A 14,866-nucleotide genomic window follows, 5' to 3' on the forward strand; every position below is an offset into this window, starting at 1 on the left:
GGCACCGAACCAGAGCGATTCCCACGTGCCGGAGGCGCCAGGCTTGCAGGGGAGCTCCCGGAGCACAGGGCAGCTCAGCAGCAAAGCGGGGAGCTCTTAGCAACATCGGAGTAAGGAGTGGAAATCACCGCAGTTTTAACCACTTCAGGCCCTACCTTGCGGCATCCAGGGGTGCTCCCGGCTCCCACAGGCGCCGTCCGGAGAAGCCACCGCTCGCCCCAGGAGGCCGTGGGGAGGGCGACGGCGTGGGCAGCCCATGGGCGACCCGCCGCCACGCGCATCCCTCGTGATTCCCGCAAGCCTGGGCGGTTTCTCCCAGGACGGCGGTTGCCTCCTTGCAGTAATTCCTTGGAAACCATCAGAGGCCACATGAGAAGGGCGCGGATGGACGGATGGATGGATGGATGCGGGCAACGGCGCGGCAGCGCTTCGCGCCGTCCAAGGGAGCCCATCACACCTACTGCAAACCTAATCTCTGCTTATCACATATCTCCGATGACTTCCTATTAATACCAGAAACCAACTGTCTTCTCTTTTTCCGGTGCACAAGTTCCATTTTTCTCCTTCCTAAAACGATAACCGAGGTGTTAACTACACTATCTGCGGGGTTTGCAGAGCTTCCCTCCAGCCTGCCGGATCGGCAGCATCCACAGCCCTTCATCACCTCCACTGCTCCGGTGCTTTCCTGGGCACCGGGCGCTGCCGGTACAAACCACGGCTGCATTTCCAGCCCCCGGGAGCCTAAGGAATAACAGACAACGAAAGGGACCTTTTCCTCTAACCAAGGAGACAGCAAAAAGCCCCCGCGATATCTCTCCCAGAATCCTCTCTGATATGACTGAGCACCGCGTTTTTTAATTGGGACTTTTTATTTTTGCATTGGGACTTTTAATTCTGCTGGCGGTTCTCATCGAGAAAACAGCAAACGGGGCCCGGCGGCAGAGCAGGCGTGTCCGCCTGTCCCTTCGTTCCTGACAAATCAAGAACAGCAGCTCTTACGTTTTTAATCAATCTCCCCTTTATTGCAAGTTTCTGAGGTCACATATGGCATTGTCACACCTGGGGACGCCAGCAGCTGGAAAATTTAATTAAGGGAATTCCTAGAAATATTTTAGGCACATTTTTTTCTCAGAACAGATTGCAGAACAGAAATTTTTGAGAAGCCAAGCAAGGTATTTATAGGAAAAGACAAAGCTAGCGTGTCAGACTTCAATGTTCCAGATGCAAAGACGGGTGAAGGCCTGCGTCCTTGGACAGAGAGATGATGGGTGGAAAATAAAGCAAATAAAGGACTGGGTCCTCCTAGGGTGAAAAGGGCCCTCGAAAGGGCCTTAATGCGGAGCCAGTCTCTTCTGTGCAGGAGAAACCGGGCTGAGGAGGGGCTGTGTGGTGCACGGGACCCGCTAACAGCCTTTCGGTGCTGAAAAGGCGGCCATCGCAGAGAGATGCTGCTAAATTATCCACCAGGTCGGCCGAGCACCCGGCTGCTTTTGCAACCAGGGACATTCAGGTTGGGCAGCAGGGGAAAACCGAAGCCAGTCCAGCTCCGAGGCTGGAGACGCTGGGGAGCAGGCAAGGCTCTGGAGCCTCTGGATTTCCCCCCCCGGGGGTTTTGAGAAAACGCCAGACGAACATCTGTCGAGGACGGTGCGGACCAGGAAAGTCCGAGCGCGGCGGTGGGCTGCCTGCGGAGGCGGGAGCGGGGCTGCCGTGCCAAGAGCGGTGCTCCGAGAGGGACATCGGAGCAGCAGGGCTTTCACTTCCAGCACCTTTCGCCCGAGGATCCCGAAACGCCTCCACAAATGGAACCCTGCGGAGCCTCCCCGCACTGCAAGAGCTTTTCCGGATGGGTAAACTGAGGCACAGGCCAAGCAGCTGCTTTACCCGGAGATGCACACGGAGGCAGCTGCCAAGTGGAGGGTCCGCGAGCCCCAAACGCCCCTGCTCCGACCTGGCGCCGGCGGCTGGAAGCAGCACAGTTCCCAGGGCTGCTGGCTCCCGCTCCGGCCCCGGACGTGGGCACCCGCGCGGTGAGTTTTGCCAGCCCCAGGGACAACGTCTCTCTGCAAGCGCTGGACGTTTATCTGCTCATCCACCCGCCTCTGCCGGCGCCGGAGGGGCGCGGGAAAACGGGAGCCGGAGCATCCACCCAGGAGGGCTCCCGGCTCCCGGGCTGCTCCCGCTGCTCCTGCCGGGCCAGCAAGCGCTGCAGCTCCTCCTGGTCGCCGAACGGGTTCCTGCCGTAGTCACGCCGGATCCAGGCGCGGTACTGCCGAGACAAAGCCGGAAGAGGGTGGGAATGTCACCGGGGGCTGCGGCGGGCTCGGCTCATCAGCGAGCAGCCAGGACCCCGTTTTGCAGCAGCCAGCATGCCGCATGGCACAAATCCTTTGTACCGAGAGAGGTGACATTTCCCCCCAGACGAAGGGCCGCCTGCACCCCCAGCTTAGCAGAGACTCTGCAAACTCGTGTCCCACGTGGGGCAGGTAAGAGTGAGACCTTGCAGGCTCCAACAGGCCTGCGCAGCTGCGAAAACGGTGAAGAAGGGCGCAACGGCGTCCCAGCTACATCCCAAAGCCACGAGCACAGAGGGACGGAGAGGGAGGAAAGCGACACGTGCCGCGGGGAAGAGCCAAGCCAGCAAGGCAGAAGGCTCTTGCACCCAAAGCAATGGCGTTTTGCACCCAAAGCAATGACGTTTGCACCCAAAGCGACGGTGTTACAGACAGATTGGCTTGCATCGCTGCTCAGGAACTGCTTCCCGCTGCCGGGCAAGCGGCAGCGCAGCCAAGCACGAAGTGGCCCCAGGGCCGGGCACTGCGCGTTGCCCCGCCGGGAGGCTTGGCAGCGGCTTTGCCTTCTCACGCAGGGCCAGGGCAGGACAACAGCTTTATTTACTCTTCGTTGCCAAGAAGCTGCCGCTGTTCCTTTTACGAGCGAGTTACTGTAAGGAAAGCTCCCCCCGCCCGCTCCCCGGCGGCAGCGGGTGCCGGGCTGGGATGCGAGACCGGCAGGTCGGGTCTTGCACCGTGTTTGCAGAGCCGCCTCCCGCTCGCATCCGGCAGGCGGGGGAGCGCCCGGGCACTAAACCAAGCGAGGATGGAGGGCACGGATCGGGATGCACAAATCGCGGGGTGCAAGGTTTGAAGGCGCCGGCCCAGAGGACCCCGGCAGCACCCGCTGCTCCCGCGCGGCACCGGGGGCTCTGCCCCGCCACGGCCAGGGGAAGCGGGCTGCGAGGAGCGGGGCAGGCGGCTCCCACGGGTGCTGGACCGGCGGTGATGCCGGAGCCGGACCCGCAGGACCCCGGGGACCGCCGAGGGAGAAAGCCCGGGATGAAGGCATGCGACGGTCCCCCCTTCCCTGCAGCCAGGGAGAGTCAGTGGAGTGAGAGGGGATTTCTGCCGGGAATGTCCGGGCTTCCCAAATCCCCTCGCCGCAGGCCGGGGACTCGCCGCACCGGCGCACGCTGCCCACGCGGATGCTGGAGGAGCCGCTGCTCGGGCTGGACGCCGGCCCCAGCCCGGGGAGCCGAGACAGATTTCCTCGCTGGAAAACAACCGCTGGGAACCACGTCCCAGGCGATTTCCAGGTCGGATGTGCTGGCTGCTGGAGGGGATTTCGCTTCTCTGGACCGGTGCATGGAGGTCACCAGCTGCCCAGGGGCTGCTCCGCACCGCCGGAGCCGAGCGGGATCCCATGCCGTTTCCCATCGCTCCGCGGGCTGGCAGCGCCCGTGCCACCTGCACCGCGGCACCTCCGGGCAGGGGACAGGTACGTCCCCCACACCCGGCTGTGCCGCCCACGCTGCCTCCTCCGCACTGCATTACTGCCTTTTCTCGCCTCGCCCGGCATCGTCCTGCCCTTCTCCGTCCCCTCCTTCCCCCCTTGATCCGCAGCGCCCCGAGAAGCCCCGTTCACCAGCTCCCAACCACGGCGGCATGCCAGAGCCGCGTTTCCCCCAGCCCGGGGCTGGACCCAGCACCATGGGAGCGCATCTTCCCCATCTCCAACTCCGGGGTCTTGTCGGAGGTCTCCAGCTGGAGAGCGGGGGAAACTGAGGCACGGAAGTAAGCCTGCCTGCAGCACCGCCCGAAACCGGGGGCCAGAAGGACCGACCTGTTTCTCGGAGGCTTTAGCCAACAAGGAGTCATCCTCCTGCACCGCCTCCCAGGCCGCCGGCTCTGCCCAGCGTCCCGAGCTGTTCTCAAGACCTGCGTTTCCGTATTTCTGCCTTCCGGGAAGACAGCTGGGCTAAATTAGGAAATCCGGCCTCCCCAGTCCTCTGTCCTCCGCACGAGCTGACGGGTGCAGAGATCAGGTCACGGTATCCTCCAAAGGGCCCGTTTCCCACCCGATGCACGCTCGGAAAGCGACCCCAAACCCGCCACGGGGACGAGCTCCGGTTTTCCAATGCAAAGACAAGCAAAGATGAGCTGACCGCTACGAGCCGTGCGGGCACACCGGCAGGGACGTGCACGGGTGCAAGGTGGCCTCAGGTCACACCTACACCCGGGCACCCGGCTGCGAGGCAGCTCCTGCACATCCCGGCACCCCGCCAGAAGCACGTTTTGCCTGACCTGTCCCACGCCACGGCTGCCCCTGTCTCCCTTCCTCTTGCAAGGAGAAGCTCGGAGATGGAAAATGCACCGGCTCGCTCCGAGCACAGCAACGCCTGGTCCATCATGGCTCAGTCCTCGTTTGCTGCTTGTCCAGAGCAAATTTTTTGCACATAAATCCTGACCCTTCCCCTTATTAAGATATGCAGCTGAGGCTGAGTAATGCAGAGCGCTTTCATTCTCCCTCGCGAGCGCCCGGCCTCTGCCCTGAGAACCGCGTGCGCAGGAGTCCACCCACAAGGGCACTTTGCAGCTTCCCCAGGCGAGATGGTCACAGGGAACGTGATGCGTTTCAAATAAAAGGCAACGCTTGCAAAATCCGCGCAAGGCGTTCAAACCCCCACGCTCGGCGGCACACGTCGAGGGAACTCGCCCCACGCAGGGTCCTGCCTTTGGCATTTGCAGGGCAACGCTTGCAAAATCCATGGTGCCACTTCAAGAAACCAAAAGGCAAAGAAAACTCGGAGCCTAAAAAAAAGGGAAGAACAAATGGCATTTGCGGAGGCCGCCCCCGATCTGGGGCAGCCGGGGGAATAACTCGGATCCAGCAGCGTGCGGCGGCACGGCAAAGCCCACTCCCTCGGAGGACGACCACCACGCAGCATCCCGGCGGTGCGCGGGAGGGCTCGGGGAGTGCTCGCCCCGCCAGGGAAGCCCCGCGGGGAATCTCCGGCCCGGTGGTGTTTTGCAATCCCTCGCCCTGGCGTTTTTGCAGGCGGGTGACGGCCAGGAGGGCCGCGTCCCTCGTGGGACGGCACCCGCCCGCTGCGCCGCCCCGGCAGGGAGCCCCATGCACTGCTCCGTGGGAAGGTGCCAGCATTCGGCACCGGGCCACGTGCAGCGGCGCTGGGGAGAAGAGGCGAGAAATCCCCTGGGACCGCCAAGGGCCGTTGCACGATGGCTCCCGGCTGCAGCAGCTGAAGATGCTTCTGCTGCCGGGCTGGGGGGAGGTTGGGCTTTGCCCCCAAACCTGACGCCCTGCTTCATTTTGGGAGAGGAGACCAAAATTAATTAACACTTGCTTCTCTCTGTCAGACGCCTCTAAAAGCAAGGGATTTTCTTGCAGGTGAAGTCCTGCCTGATGCAAGTGCCATCCAGGATCCCAGGCTTGCAGGGACCTTGCACCATCTCATCCCAGCAGATGCTCCGGCTGCGGCTCGCGGCGCCATGGGAAGCTCGGGGCATTCCCTGCATCCGTCCATCGCCCTTTCCCTGACTCCCAGGGCGGGATTGATGCTCCCGCCTCCCTCCCACTGCGTCCTCGTTGAACTCTCGAGAAAACAACAGCGCTGGGTTTTCAGACAGCCTGTTTAAGTGCACTCGCGTAATGTCTCGGCACTTTTTTTTCCTTTTTTTGCATGCGTGCACGCATGCAAAAAGCAAAACCCCCAGGTAATAAATAGCACGCGCAGAGGCCAGCGCGCGCAGACATCTGGGCCCCGCAGCGAGCTGCATGCAAAGCAGCCGCGCCGGCTCGCACGCTCCGCAGTCGCGTATAAAGGGGCTCCGGCTTGCGAGGCCGCGGCCCATCCTTCGGCAGCGGGTCCCCGCCGCAGCGCGCACGTGGCTGGAGGCACGGAGCCGAGCGGGACCCACCTCCGTGAGCAAAGTCGCCTCGTACTCCTGCAGCTGCTGCTGGAAGCCGCAGTTGGGGCTGACGTAGGAGCGCACGGCCCTGGTGGCGGCCAGGCAGCCCTCCCAGCTCAGCTCGGTGACCGTCATCAGGTAAGCCACCAGGACGGTGGTGCTGCGGGAAACCCCTGCCAGGCTGGGAGCAGAGTCAGCCCCGCGGGCGGCTTTGATCCTTTCTTTACAAAAAAAAAAGCTGTCCCCCCGAAAAGCGAGTCCCATCGCTGGGAGACAGGATGGAGAGCTGGAGCTGAGCAGCGCAGCCGCAAGTGCCAGGCTCGGCTCCAGTCCCCAAGCTGGGATGCATCTTTCCGAGGGCATCGGCTGTCCCGGGGATGCTCCCACGGTCCCCCGGCCAGATCCCTCCCCATTTCTTTGGGCAATGGGGTCTCTGGGGCACAGACCGCCTTGCCACCCTCGCGCTGCTCCAGCTGCCTCCTTTTCCTCTCCGTAGCTGGCGTTGGATGTCTCCGGGCATCCCGCTCCCATCCCTCAACCAAAGGGCGCGGGGGCCCTCGCGCCGCCCTGGTGAGCACCCGGGACCCGTCCTCCCCGCCGAGCAGGCCTCCCCCCGCCACGTGAGGACCCACCAGCGACGAGGCCGAGTGACGGAGCGGCCCGGGAGCGCTTACCAGTGCACGAGGCAGCCTCCCCCCCGGAGCCGGCATTCGTGGATGAATTTGATGCACTCCTTGAAATGCTGCATCCTAGAAGGGAGAGCGGCAAGGTGAGGCGGGGACGAGGCGCTCCCCGAGGAGAGCAACCCTCCCCGGACTGCCTGGCCTCCGGAGGGGCTGATCTTCATCTAGGAGGAAGGAAACCACGTGAAGGGCTTTCCCAGGATTTCCTGCTTCCCAAGGCCTCAAGGCCGGGGCAGGGCGATGCCGCCGGCAGAACCAGAGCCCCCATCTCCCACCGGCTGCCGGGATCAGGCTGGGAAACGCCCTCGGTGCCGAAAGCACCCAGCTGCCCCGCGGGAGCTGCTCCATGCAGGGCTGCGCAGGGAGGCAGAGCTGCCGGCAGCCAGCAACGCGCCCCAGGGCACCTGGCTGCGCTCCCGAAATAAAAAGTACTGCCAGGAACGGGCGGCTCCCGGCAACGGTCACCTTAACCCAAGCCGGGAGGGCTGGGAGGAGCGGCACTGCCTGCACTCGGTGCTGGGCACCGCTCCCGCTCCTCGCTGCCATGGGATGCGGCCGCTAAATCCTGCCCAAACCAAGCAGCATCTCCAAGATCGGCCGCGCGGAGCCGAGCACATGTCCACACGAACCCGGCCAGAAGGCAGAGGCGGATGGGAAAGGGGGAGGCTGCCGGGAGCCCCGTCCGGGCAGCGGCGCTGGGCCGGCAGCAAGAGCCGCGGGAGCCGGCCGGCCCTGGCGCACGGATCCCACACTTCCTCTGCCTCCGCGTGATGGAGGGGGCGTGCGCTCGCCTTCCTGATTTCTCAGAAGCCAAGACCTGAGCACCACGGAGTTATTCCCCCGGCACACGCTTGCCCCCAGCCCAGCTTCCCTGCAGGAATAAGGCAGGACCCGCTGAAAGTTTCCAGCTCCCTCTGCTCGGAGCGATGCTCTTCTTCTTTCCTTGGAAGAGCAGAGTTTGGGCATCTTCTAAGAAACCAACCAAAGGCTCAAAAATAGCAAGGGTTTCTGCCGCCCACAGCTCAAGAAGAGGGAAAACGGGGAGTTCTCTGAAGCCTTGGCCACACGCACAAAACACGTAGTCCCTTGGTGGCAGTCTGTGACTCCCCGTGGGCTGCGGAGATGGCTCATCCTCAGCCACCGCAGCAAGGGGACCGCCGCAGCCAGGAGAGCAGGGGCCTTCCCCAGCCCCGGGCTTATCCTGGGGGATGCATCCCTGGCCGGATCATCTCCGCGGAGCGGAGGCGGGCAGCAGCCCCCGGGGCCGCCGCAGATGCTCACGCGGGTCTGAGCCCACCAGACCCCCGGAGGCACCTCCGCAGCTCCGGCGGGTTTGCCGAGGCCGGGCGTCCCATGGGACCGGTGCGCCCAGCCCTGCGCATCCTGAGGCACACGCCTCTCCAGGACACCAAGTTCACCGGGATTGTGAAATCCCAGGCATAAACTGACAGGCAAAAAATAGAATACGTCTTCCTTCCGGCAGCCGAGCTTTTTCTTGGGTTTTTTTTTTTTTCTTCAGTAGACATGCCACAAGTGCAAAGAAACGAGAGGAGAGAAAAAAAAATCCAAAAAACCCTGTTCTTGCTGAGGCAGGGCTTTCTTGTAAAGCTTCTCTTTCCGCTCAGCGGGAGCGTGAGCAAGCAGAATCGCACGCCAGGGACACGGCCGGCTTCTCCAAAAGACGCTGGAAAAGCGGCGGCTCTGCGGCGGGTTCGGGTCTGGTCACGGGGCTGCCGGCGGCACGTGAGGCCCTGGGAGAGAAAGAGCCTCCGCAGGCCCCGGGCGAGTGGCTGAGCCCGTCACAACTCGCTGCACCTCCCGTGGGCCCCGGCTGGCATGCAATAACCCCGCGGATAATGTTAGTGGATGTGAAGGCAGCGGAAAACCGCAGCCTCTATCAGGCTGGTTTCTGCAGAATCGCCTGCGCTGCCCCACACGCTCGCCTCTCGTTTTCTGTGAAAATTTGTTTGCATGATTATTCCGTTTCTCTTTTCAAGGAGAACGTTGGGGAGATTTGTATAAATCTTTTTTTTTCCTCTAAGACAAGGAAAACCACACCCTTTGGAGCCCTTCACAGTAGAAACAATTCTGAAATTCAGTCGAAAAATCAATTTACTAGGTTTGCTGACCGCATACACATAGAGAAACACGGAGATTTTTAAAACCCCGACCAGCGTGAACCACCTGAGAGCGAACCTCTGCTTTTTTTGAAGCTTAGCACCGATGCAGAGCTCCTGCGGCAGGAGTGAGAGCTCGAACCTTCGTTCAGTGGAATTTGGACTTTTATTATCAGACAATTCACAAAACGCTACCCAGGGAGGCAAAAGGGTCGCAAGTCACTTACAGGTTTTGACTGGAGGAGTCCGAGGCCGATATGCAGAGATAAGTCATGCCCTGTGAGACAGAGAGAGTCGCAGCAGTAAGACACCATGGAAAAAGGCAAAATCTCCCCTTTCTCCCTGTCCCTTTTCCCTAGAGGAGCCTTAGTCCAACAGGCGCTTGGGGTAAAATCCCTCCTGCGATACCCAGGCGTTTCTGCCATGGCAGAGGCAGGATTTCCCCGGCCCGGAGCAGCGCCCGGGATGGCACCTGAGCCGGGAGGATGCTCCTGACGCCTCCAGCCCGGGAGCAATGGGAAAGGCAGGTCCCCGGGGCGTGAGCCCCACCAGCGAGATGTGCATGGGCACGGATTTACCCCGCCACGCTCACCAGTGAGTTATTTCCTCCCTGTCCTCTTAATACATGATAAATCATCCTGACGCACATTGGCATAGGCCAGGTTACTTTCCTTTCTTTAAAGCATCGCTTCCTCAATCCTCCCTGTCCAGACTAAAATTAGAGCCTTTTCATCTGATTTTTTTTTTTTCTCTCCAAGCCAAGCAGGGTGGAGATCCTGCCGGAGAGGGCCGGAATAGCCGAGCACTGAGCACCAAAGATCGCCCCGTCTTCATCCGCCTCCTCCCAGGTGTCTCAGCAAAAAAGCCCCAGGCGATGAGTGCCAGCGAGGGATGGGAGCAGCGGAGGATGCAAGGAGGGAGCGGAGGGAAGCTGCCGGGTGGCTCCAACCCCATCCGCCCCCTGTGCAGGTGGACAGAGCTGCCAGGAGCACATGCGGAATGAGTTTGATGGGTCTCAGCCCGGTGCTTGAAGATGGTAGTTGGGAAACCAAGGAAGCCCAGAGTGATGCTTGCTGAAAAGATGCAACCAGCCCCACTTTGCACAGGATGCAGGGCTGGGGACGCAGGTTTGGGACAGGAGGGGACGGCGAGTCGGGGCCGCGGCTCAGCCCGGGATGCTGGAGGGAGCAAACCGGCCTCGGGCCAGCGCTGCTGCGGGCATCACGGGCCGAGCCACCGGCCACAGCCTCGCCGGGCACCGGCCCAGCGCGGGCCCGGGGCGCGGGTTTGCGGTCCCCGGCCGGGCGCTGTGATTGACACGTTGCTCAACCCGCGGTGCCGTTCGCAGTTCCCCTTTCGCGCCAGCAGCGCGGTGTTGTAAGCGCCGGGCGGTTTGCTGCCCGCCTGCCCTGCGCCGCGCGCGGAGGCTCCGGCTGCCGCCCCGCTGCCGCCCGCCAGCCGTTTCTCGGCCGCGGATTTTGTGCACCCTCCTTCCTGCGCCTTTCCTCCCCCTCCCAGGTTACTCAACGCTCCTCCGCGAGGAAAAGCTCCCGCGGTTATTTTGAGCGGGGGCTCCCCGGCCCTTCGCCTCCCGCAGCCCAGATTCGGGGGCCAGACCCAACCCCCGGAGCCCGTCGGCAGGACCGGCACTCAGGAGAGGGGGTGACTTTGGCAGCAGCCCCCTCGTGCCTCAGTTTCCCCCCTTTCGCCCACCCTGCCCAGCCGCTTTGCGGCACGCTGGGGCCATCCACGTCCCCTGTGCAGCACAGGGGTCCCAAACCCCCCGGAGGGGGGGCATTGCCGCCACCCCCACAGCTCAGCCCTGAACCCTGCACCATGCTCGGGGCCCAGCCGCAGCCCGGGGGGGCTTTGGGGTTGGTTTTGGGGAGGTTTGACCATGAAATTCCCAAGCTGAGGGGCTGGAGCAGCGCAGGGGCGTTTTTCCCCTCACTCCAAGAAACGCCCCAGCCAGCCGGAGCAGCGGTCCAGCCCGAGCAGCCGGAGCAGCACGGCTCAGCCAGAGCCTCCTCTTCCTCCCTGCGACCGGCTCCGTCGCGGGGAGGCAGCGGGACCGCCAGGCTCAGGGGAGGGGGTCCGCGCCCCCACCCCAGGCTGCGCCCATCCCCGTCCCGTCGGGGCTCTCCCTCCTCCGGGGACAGGGCCGGAGGCGGAAACCCCCCCAGGCCGGGGACCGAGCGCCCCTGGGCGCTGCCAGCCGCCGGCACCGCGCTGCGTGGGGCGGCGATGCCCTCTCGTGGCCCCGGGCGCCGCTCCGCGCCCGCGCCGGGACGGAGGAACCGGGTCCTGCAGCGCCGAGCCCCGTCGCTGCGAGCCCCATCGCTGCCCCCGGTGCACGGGCCCCCCCGGCGCAGCCCCCCGGCGCCCTCACCTCCAGCACGGGCTTGGCGTTGCTGTGCACCGCGAGGATGTGGGTCACGCCGCTCCGCAGCAGGGTTTCCCGGTCCTCGGCGTCTGCGAGCGGGAGCCGCGCGTGAGCCCCGCTGCCCGCCGCGCAGGTGGGCTTCACGAAGCGCGAGCACAAATCCAGCCGCTCCTTCCCCCTCGCACACGGCGCTGGCTCCGCCGGGAGGTCTCCGAGCGGCCGGCACCCCTCCGCGCCGTGCCACCACGGTCCCCCCCGCTCCGTTCCTCGGGGGGGTCCCTGCCTGCCCCTCGCCCTGGAGGGCTGAGTCAGCGCCAAGGGCAGCAGGAGCACGGCAGAAATCCGTTAAATATATAAACGTATGTACATCCCCCTTGCAGAACGTCCCCCCAGCCTTTCCTGGGAGACGCTAAAACAGGCAAGGAGGCCGGCTCCAGCACGGGAAATGCGTGCATTGCAATAAAAAGGCGTTTCTCCCACCAGGGCAGGATGCTTTGCAGCTCCCGTCCAGGCGTTTCTCTCCCCCCAGGGCTCGCAGAGCCCAGCGGCATTGCAAGGCACCTCCTTCAAAGCAAGGACCACCACCGGGCGGGCAGCAGGCAAGGCGGCTCCTAAAACTGCCGCCAAAATTGGAAGCGAACCCGCTAACTTGAAAAAGGCAGTTGCATCCTCACCACGTAGGTGAAACACGGCCGAGCGGGGCTGGAGGCCTGGATGCTCCTCCAGGAAAGCCCGGTGGTGGCCCTGCCGCCATCATCTCAGCAAACACAGGGAGGTTTCCAGCCAGGAGAGCAGGTCCCAGGCGCTCGGGCACGTTCGGTGACCGCCGGTGCCTGGGGACGGCCCCCGCCCAGGGCCAGCGCTGCTGCTTTTTGCACGGGGCCGCCTGGGCTTGCAGCTGGGACGGGGCTTTTCCAGGTGTCTGGTTCTCCCGAAGGCCCCGAGGTCCCCAAGCGGGAGCAGCCGCAAGGAGCCTCCCAAAGAAATGGGACTTTTTGCAAGGTATGAGGGAGGGCTGGAAAAGGGACCTGGAAACACCCTTTCCTTGGTGCCGGCTGCAGTTTTCAAGACACTGGTTTCCAGGAACAAAGGACCTCGAAAAGGGCCGAGATCCCCGTGCGGGGAGAAGAGGGGCCTCCGGCACCGCTGGTGAACCGCGCGGAGCAGACGCGCACGCGGGGAGGAGGTGGAGCGGAGAAACGCACTTACCCCGGATGTTCCCGAGATAGAGGCCTTGGACCACCTGGGAAGAGACAAAAAAGAGGCATTTCAGACTGCACTGGGTACAACGTGCGTCCTTGCACAACGGGAGCGGGAGGGCTCCCGAGGACCCGACCCAGGACTTCTCCTTCCTCCAGAGCAGAAAGGCCCAAACAGCTCGGGGCCTCTGGCAGCAAATCCCCCGGGGCAATTAGGGACTAAGCACCTAACGAACCATCTTCGTTACCAGCGCCAGGCTGAACCCAGCCAAAACTCCTGCAGGTGCCAGATGCAGAGCAAATCCCTCTCCGGGAGCGCAGAGCACAGGAAAACTCAGCGCATATGCCGGGGACAGGGATCCCAGCTTGCATTTTGTCCCTTGGACACGCTGCCATCGGAAAGGTCCCGCTGGGAGCTGGATTCCCCAAACAGGCCCGCCGGCTCAGTCCGGCTCGGGGGCACGTGGGACCCGCCAGCATGAGGAGCCCGGCCCAGCCGCCAGCCTGCGGCTTCGCTTTGCCTTTCTATAGCAACCGCCTCTTCCCAATAGTTTCAAAGGTCGCCTCTGCCGGCTGGGAATAAACGGGCATTATGGATTTATTATAAATAGCACAGGCTATTTATAACGCTTCTCTGGCCAGGATGCCGCGGTGCCTCCAAGCATGCAAAATCTGTCTCTCACTCTCTGCTGTTGGCTACAAAAAAGAAAGAGAGACAATTTCGCCTATTTATGGAGTGTGATAACCTGCTAGGGCCATTTCCAGTCGTACGTGTAACAGGAGATAGGAGCTGGGGGGAGAAGCCACGCTCCTGTATTGACAACATCTGGCGTGCAAACACCTGGATTCAGTGAACAGCTCCGCACCCAATGCAACAAAACCTCAGAGGCATTTTATTTAGGGCAGCTAAACAGGGTTGCTGGGCCCTATGTCTCGCAGAGGCGCAGCCGGACGGTGTAGCGCAGAGTTGTCAACCCTGGCACAGCACAACCCCGCGCACGGGACAGGCGCAGCGCAGGGACCCGCAGCCCCGGTGCAGAGGCTGCTGGCAGCCACAGCGGTTGAAACCCCCGTATCAGACCACGGCAGAGCCACCCAGGGAGCTTGTCCCGATCTGGTGTCTCTGTTGTTGTTCCAGAGTCTAATTTTAAGTCGGATAACACATGTACCAAGCAGTTATTTAAAGATACAAGCAGAAATCAATCCCCTCTGCCAGCCCTGAAGTTCAGCTGAGCAACGACCACCAGTAAAACCCCGCTTAGCCCGTTTGCACGAATTGTCCCAGCACAGAGGTGTCTTGGAGGTGACGAGGGATGGAGATTTCCCTGCGCGCACCCCGGTAATTTTGGGTCGGAGCCCAGCAGGCTCGAGGGGCCCACGTTGGCCCTGAGGACACTGGTGCCAGGGCTCCGCCACCCAAGGGACAGCACTGAAAGCCAGCTGTCGCTTTTTAAGCACACTTCAGCACTTAGTTCATCACCCTTAGTATAAACCCAGGGATCGCTGTTTGCTTTCAAACGGACGTGAAAAAAACCGTTTCTCAAACACTTGGCGTTTCAAAGGGGAAGGAGAAAAGGAAGATGCAACCGGCTGCATCCAGAGCATCGTTGCGGCCTGGGAACGAGCGTCCCCCGGAGAGTGGCAAAAAGATGCCGCGGAGGAGGAGCCCGCTGGCCCCATCCCGCCGCCCTGCACCTACCTTGCTCATTCCGCTCCCCATGGCTTTTCCTCTCCCCGCGGTCAGGACTCAGGTGCCCTCACGGTATCCAAGGCTACCTGCAAATAAACACCCCAAAAATCCCCGACAGGACCGTGAGATCCACCTCTCTGCAACAGCACGTCCCGCTGCCAAGAGCCGGAGAGAGGGGGAGCGTGCACCAGGTGGGGAGCGTGCAGAGCCCCGGCAAACTCAGCACACTTACTGGCTGCAAGCTGCTCCCTAGGTCTTTGCCGCGGCACTGTCGGGTGAAGGAGGACCGAGGAGTGTGGCTGCTGCAGGGCGGGAGAGGACGAAATTAGGATCTGGGGCCACAGCGAGGGTCAGGTTTCTCTTCCGTACTCCCTGGCTCGCTGGGGCTTGCTCAGCCTTTTGGGGAGGGATGAAGAGGGGGACGCCAGGGACGAAGAACTGCCTCATCCCAGCGGGGGTTGCAGTGGTCCCCAGGCAGCCTGCATCCCTGCCGGGCTCAGCACCAGGGGAGCCAAAGCCCCGGGAGGGGAGCAGCCCTCCGGGCAGGGCGCGCAGGTGCTTTCCCATGGGTTCCAGCAAGCTCCGGAG

At 62.8% G+C, this 14,866-nt stretch overlaps 1 protein-coding gene across 1 annotated transcript; it reads right to left on the minus strand.

Annotated features, from left to right (window-relative positions):
* Positions 1 to 1,006: 1,006 nt before the first annotated feature.
* Positions 1,007 to 14,296, minus strand: LOC112987850 (dual specificity protein phosphatase 22-A-like). Its single transcript, XM_026107928.2, has 7 exons — positions 14,288 to 14,296; positions 12,599 to 12,632; positions 11,396 to 11,478; positions 9,234 to 9,283; positions 6,881 to 6,955; positions 6,216 to 6,387; positions 1,007 to 2,269 (listed from the first exon to the last, which is right to left on the minus strand). The coding sequence occupies exons 1-7, from the start codon at positions 14,294 to 14,296 to the stop codon at positions 2,081 to 2,083; spliced, it is 612 nt and encodes a 203-aa protein (XP_025963713.2). The 3' UTR covers positions 1,007 to 2,080.
* Positions 14,297 to 14,866: the final 570 nt, after the last annotated feature.

This window comes from Dromaius novaehollandiae, chromosome 13 (genome assembly GCF_036370855.1).
Source record: "Dromaius novaehollandiae isolate bDroNov1 chromosome 13, bDroNov1.hap1, whole genome shotgun sequence".
Taxonomy (NCBI): domain Eukaryota; kingdom Metazoa; phylum Chordata; class Aves; order Casuariiformes; family Dromaiidae; genus Dromaius; species Dromaius novaehollandiae.